The sequence below is a fragment of the Cryptomeria japonica genome, chromosome 5 (assembly GCF_030272615.1).
Source record: "Cryptomeria japonica chromosome 5, Sugi_1.0, whole genome shotgun sequence".
NCBI lineage: Eukaryota > Viridiplantae > Streptophyta > Pinopsida > Cupressales > Cupressaceae > Cryptomeria > Cryptomeria japonica.
Genome location: NC_081409.1, coordinates 179,889,766 through 179,895,765, shown reverse-complemented (window position 1 = coordinate 179,895,765; position 6,000 = coordinate 179,889,766). Strand labels below are relative to the sequence as shown.

The 6,000-nt window shown below is 38.0% G+C and overlaps 1 protein-coding gene across 2 annotated transcripts in view; it reads left to right on the top strand.

Moving 5' to 3' along the window:
• Window positions 1–1,200: 1,200 nt before the first annotated feature.
• The window catches only part of LOC131027118 (uncharacterized), a 29,353-nt gene continuing 24,553 nt past the window's right edge, over window positions 1,201–6,000 (top strand). The window contains exons 1-2 of one of the 2 annotated variants that reach the window (XM_057957103.2): window positions 1,201–1,502; window positions 1,594–1,753. In XM_057957103.2, the coding sequence (XP_057813086.1) occupies window positions 1,620–1,753 (134 nt within the window). In that variant the 5' untranslated portion in view covers window positions 1,201–1,502; window positions 1,594–1,619. The remainder of the gene's footprint in view (window positions 1,503–1,593; window positions 1,754–6,000) is intronic. The other variant, XM_057957104.2, reaches the window with a different exon arrangement.

Sequence of the window (6,000 nt, the reverse complement as noted above, 5' to 3'; positions counted from 1 at the left end):
AATCACTCCATCCTTATGCCTCCCCTCCTTATCACTCCACATGACACACACTACCTGCCGCCACCATCCTCCGTACGCCACACCTGCATTCGCAATAGAAGGGGCATGAACACCCCCCACGCCACTCCTTTGCACCATCAGCGGTCAAACATATCATCTGCAAGCAAGTCAACACCTTCGGTATGTGGGGGCCACACCGAAACCACCATATTTCATGATCGACGTGCAGGGAATCAAACCGGTACCACCCTATCAACAGGGCCTTACAACAACCATTGCGCTGCGGGGACCTGCATCCGCAATATAAGGGGCATGAACACCCCCCACGCCACTCCTTTGCACCGTCAGCGGTCAAACATATCATCTGCAAGCAAGTCAACACCTTCGGTATGTGGGGGCCACACCAAAACCACCATATTTCATGATCAACGTGCAGGGAATCGAACCGGTACCACCCTATCAACAAGGCCTTGCAACAACCATTGCGCTGTGGGGACAACCCCCTTTGTTGTGTATTATATTGACTTAATAAGATCTCTTAATACAATTTTAAGATCATATTCAATTAAAATTAAAAAAATGTTTTCAGATTTTGAAATTAGTTAGAAAACATTTCAAAAGTTGAAAACATTTTTTTAGGAGATCTAATTTCAAAAGCTGAAAACATTTTTTTTTGGCCCACAAAAGTATTGATTGGTTGTCTCCAAGTTTACTTTTGTAGCATAAATCAATACCACGTGGGTAGAAATAAATATATTGAAAATTGTGTTTTTCATGAAAGGTAAAGCGTCTTGACACATTCATTTTGTCTTTTTTTTTATATGTAACTATATGTAACTTTGAAGTGTCTTTTTGCTTTAGTACTCTATTTGGTGTGACATAAATGTAAGAAAACATTGAATATGGCATAAATAATAAATTATTATGTCATTGTATAGCAATAAATGATGTACTTATGTATAAAAAAAATATTTTTTTAGAGATTATATTTTGTATCTACCATACAAACTAATGATCATAAAGAAAAATAAGAATTTTATGATTATTTAAAATAAAGAATTAAATTTAAGTTATATAATTTTTGTTGGAAAATTTTAATTCTGATTGAACTAATTGAAAAAAAATCAATAATTAGACTAATTTAAAATAAAAATAAAAATTCAATCAATACAATAGTATCCGAACTAATAAGATTCTGGTGACCATGACCTAATCGGCCAAGTAAATTGAGGCTGCAGCGGCTTCCAATAATAAAGTTACAGCTGAAATTCCATCATTCTTCTTCGGCAACTCGGCTGCTCAAACCTCAAATCAACCGACAGACCCTAAAATAAAATGATGGCAATGCGATTTGCAGTGCCTTACCTTTTGATAATCTGATAACAATAACGCAGCACGAATAGGGATAGAGCATAGACAGAGCACAGAGCACAGAGCACAGATAGAGAACCAAGCATAGACGGAGAAGTGTCTCGGAAGTTTGAATAGGAGACATCATTAAGGTTAGTCACAAGTGGCTTCGGGTCTTTTGTTTCACCTTTATTTCAATCTTTGGTTTTTTTCGTTGAAGGTTTAAGTAGGACATGGATGCAGGGATTTGAAACTTGAACGCGGACGCCATGAGGAAGCTTAAATTTCATGAGAAGAAGCTTCTGAAGAAGGTGAATTTTCTGGAATGGAAGAAAGAAGGAGGACAGAGAGAGGCTCTTGTTATGCGCCGATACCATATCACAGGCCGAGATGACTACAAGAAGTATGTTATAGTTTTGTCTTGATTTAAAAAACTAAAAAAATTCTTGCTTTCTCTTGCAATATCATGTGACATGTTATGGGCAACCTTAATGTGATATTGAGTACTTGGATTTCATGTAATTGGACGTTACATTCACTTGGAGCTACATTCTTAAGATTTTAAACTTGGGTCACACTCAAATGTGCTCATTAAATCTGTGTAGTGGTCAATCCACTTCCATTATTCCATTACCTTGCCACATGCCTGCTGAGTTAGCACTAACTTTTGCAACGAGGACTTTGCTTTCATTTTCATTTTCGAGTCTTGGGTATGATTATATTTTCTCTAGTTCTTCAGCAACATGATATTATTAGTCTCTCGTGTTACTTCTACGTACAGTCCTTTGTGAACAGCGGAATGGATGCTAATTCCCTAACAGATTTCAAGGAAACAATTTATGCTAGTGTATCTAGCTGCCCTTTGTGGGTATCCCTTGCTGTACAATGTGCATACCCTGTCCTGTTTTATTATGTTTCTTTGAACTGAACCCGGGTTGGATGGGGCAGGTCTCTTTTATGTGTGCACAGACAAGATACACTAGGATTGGTGCCAACTGTCTTGCAATTAGATGTAATTCCTGGGTTAGCGGGATTGTTTGCTCTCCCTCTGCTAGATTTTTATGTAGCCTGTCCCTAAATTTAGGTGCCTTATTTGGTGGAGCAATTTCTGCAGCCAAATTAGTGTTTGATTCTTGATCTTTGCCAGCTTAAAAAAAAAAATCTTTCCCTGGAGAAGCTATGTTTAGCCAGTTTATTGAAATGAAATAGAGAAAAAATGTCGACATTTAGCTGTACTGTTGATGATGCTGGAGTTTGGGTCGCTCTTGTAGTTTTCACAGCCTCTGCAATGACCTGGTCACAGATTTTGTAAATTGAATATTTTCTGGTTGTTTACTTGATAGTTATTACAGGTATGGACATTGGAAAGCAGTCCTCAAGTGTTAGGATTCCTAGTTAAACATGTTCAAATATGCCGCTTTCTGAATATTTTCACCTTATATTTGGAACATACAAATCCTCTTATTCTTGGTAGCCCTTTTACCCTTTTAGACTGATTTTCACAGGGTATTATACCAGAGAGAAGGAACATAAAAAATTTACATGTCCACAAATGACCAGAGTTATCCAGAGGCATTTATAAAACAACTTTCAGTTACATTAAGAATTGCCAGGGTAATTAGACCATCGGGGTTTAGCCAACATGTTGGATTTTCATCTAGCAAGGACATTACATGCCCACTACGTTTCGTAGGACTCGACCTTGAGACCTCGGCTTTGATAGCAAGCAAGACAACCGCTATGCCAAAGGCTCAGACTGATGGCGAATGGCACCCATTAAAATTAAGAGTGGGATATTCGAGGACACGTGACTGTTGGCCCCACCATCTGGTTTGGGTACACAACTGCCAACATGATGAAGGAACATCCACCAAGGTTTAGCCAACACACTTGATTTTTATCCAGCAAGGACATTATATGCCTGCTATGCATTATAGGGCTCAACTTTGAGACTTCGGCTTTGATAGCAAGCAAGGCAACCGCTATGCCACAATCTCAGACTGATGGTGAATGGCATCCATTGGCTTAAGAGTGGGGTTTTTGTCCCACTGGAGTGCTAGCATAGGCCAGCCCCCTCATGGACATGTGGCTATTGGCACCATCATCTGTTTCGAATACACAACGCCAGCATGACGAAGGATATTACAGATACCAATTTGGATCAGGATCAAAATGAAGATATTATATTGAATTTCATATTATAATTACAATTGTACAACCGTCACGAATGCTTTAATTGATAAGAATTTAAGCAATCGATGACAAATTTCTAATTATACAATTTGAATTAAGCATAAGATAAGAGCCTACATCTGTTTTGAGACTCTCTAAGACTAGACTCTAAGAAGTTCTCAATCTAGATTCAAAACCAAATGTCTCATGATGAGGCGGTTTCATGATTCTATAGCAAACTCGCTTAATCTTTCACCTCACTACTATAGTTTACTTTTGAAATCTGACCATAGGAACTCATCACATGTCCTACTTTATTAATGCCATAAAAGATGTATATAGCTGCTAGGCAGTCTATTGTCAACAAATCTTTGAATGGTAGACAAATGTCACTTTTTGAGGGACCCAAAAAGTGACAACGGTTTGCTTTACACCTGAAAGTGGCTACAAGGATCTTACTTTTCCAAATAGGTTTGATTCTTGTAAGATCTTAACATGTCTGACATTTCAGCATCAACAAATTCAAGGGCTCACTTTAATATAGAAAATAATCTGGTGGAGTAGTAAAATGAGTAGGTAAAGGTGAAAATTATATCTGCCATATCATATTCATATTCCCAAAAAATGAATTGGATTCTGAAATGTTCATTGTAGCACTTTGCCCCATTCTGTAAGACACCTGATTATGCTTAATAGTTTTCTATTCTCAAGAAGTTCAGAATTTTATAATAGATCATTGCAGGCATTAACACTAAGCAGCACTTTAAAATCCTTGTAACAAATGTGAACAGTTACAGTTTCTTTGTACACAGAATTAGGTCATTCTGAACCAGAAGAACATTTACTCAGTTTAAAATTCAGAAAACATAATTTCAGCATCCACTGATAAGTGAAATGTACCTATATCTATACAGAGCATAGTGGTGACCCCTAGATTATTGCGATAAACAGCTGATCTAGGGTTTTGCCTGTTAGATTGAAAATTGGACTGAAAATTAATGATTTTGGGCTGCGAATTCCCAGCAACAGAAAAAGACCAGAACTGCTGTACCAGATGACAATGGATCATGGTGTGCTGATGATCAGAACTTGTCACCTGTCTGCCTAATCCTCTTGAAAGGACAAATTGGTAACTCAAAGTCCAGAATCTGATATACATGTAGAATGGCTCTACGTAGATGTCCAGATCTGATATACATGTCTTCACCATTTCATCATTTCCATTCCCCTGATTCTCAGGTGGTGTTGTGTCTTTCACACGAGACTCCGCTTCTTCCTGTTCCAGATCGTCGAATCTATCTGACAACAAATATTTTGTGCTCTCTAATGTGACAGGCAGGAAATTTATATTGTTCTTGTCTTCTTTCAGTTGCTGTACTCTAGGTGGCAACTGGTGCATTGCTGTGTGTTTGTTAAATTTCAATATATATGCCTGTAATACTGTTTCCAACACAAAATGCTCATCTAAAAGCCTCTCCCCATGGGCCTCAACTTCACGTAGCTTTCTCCACTTTAAAGATCCTTCTTGTATCAATGTATCAGATTGTGACTTTATTAGCATGGAGATTGGTTCTTTTTGTAACTAATCAGCAATAACAGCTACCAAAGCAGTGCAAGCACTTTCCTCTGCAGAGTGTTCACTCGGTGAGTTGAAGCAAAACATATGTCAGCAGATATACTCATTTCTCCATCTCTGTTAAGCACTTCTTTTTGTTCCCAATGGCCAATTGTAAAATCGTCAGCTCCAAAGTCTGAACAGTCAGCTTTATGTGATATAATTCCAGTATCATCTTTATCATGCAGTACAGGGATTAGTTTTACAGGAAAACCTGTTTGTTGATGAACAACATCATCTCCACCTTCTTCTCCATATACCTTATTCAATAGAAGTTCTCCCCCTTCTTCCAGTGTTCTGCAACTAACCTTCCCCATTCTCCATGTAAATAGGCTCCATTTGGATTTTGTAGAACAACATAATCAGAACCTGAAGAAGATGGCTCCTCAACTAGCTTAGGAATTGGCTCCATTTTGGTAAACCAATCATCATCCAATTTTAACAGTGTTCACCTTCTCTTGAATTTAGATAGAGAGCACCTTCAACTACAAGGTTGGCTGTAGCCAAAGTTCCACAACTGAAGGACTTCCTAAATCTGGAGCCATCTATACCATTAGCTTCATCATTCTCTCAGTCATCAACAGAACCTGAATGAAGCATGTCATTTGACTCATTTTCTTCACTCCTTCGGGACAATTTCTCATAACTGCCTTCCTCTTCTTTAGAACCCTTCTTGGATCTCCCCACTAAAACATATTCTCTCAAAATCTTCATTCTCCTTAGATCTGATCTAAAAGAATATAAATCTTCTTTATTTGATAACAAACTTACCCCAATGAAAGGTAGCGATGGAACTTCAAAGCTGAGGATAGGGTCCAAAGCTTCTTGAGATGTTAGCTCCATAATATCAATGGTCATTGCAA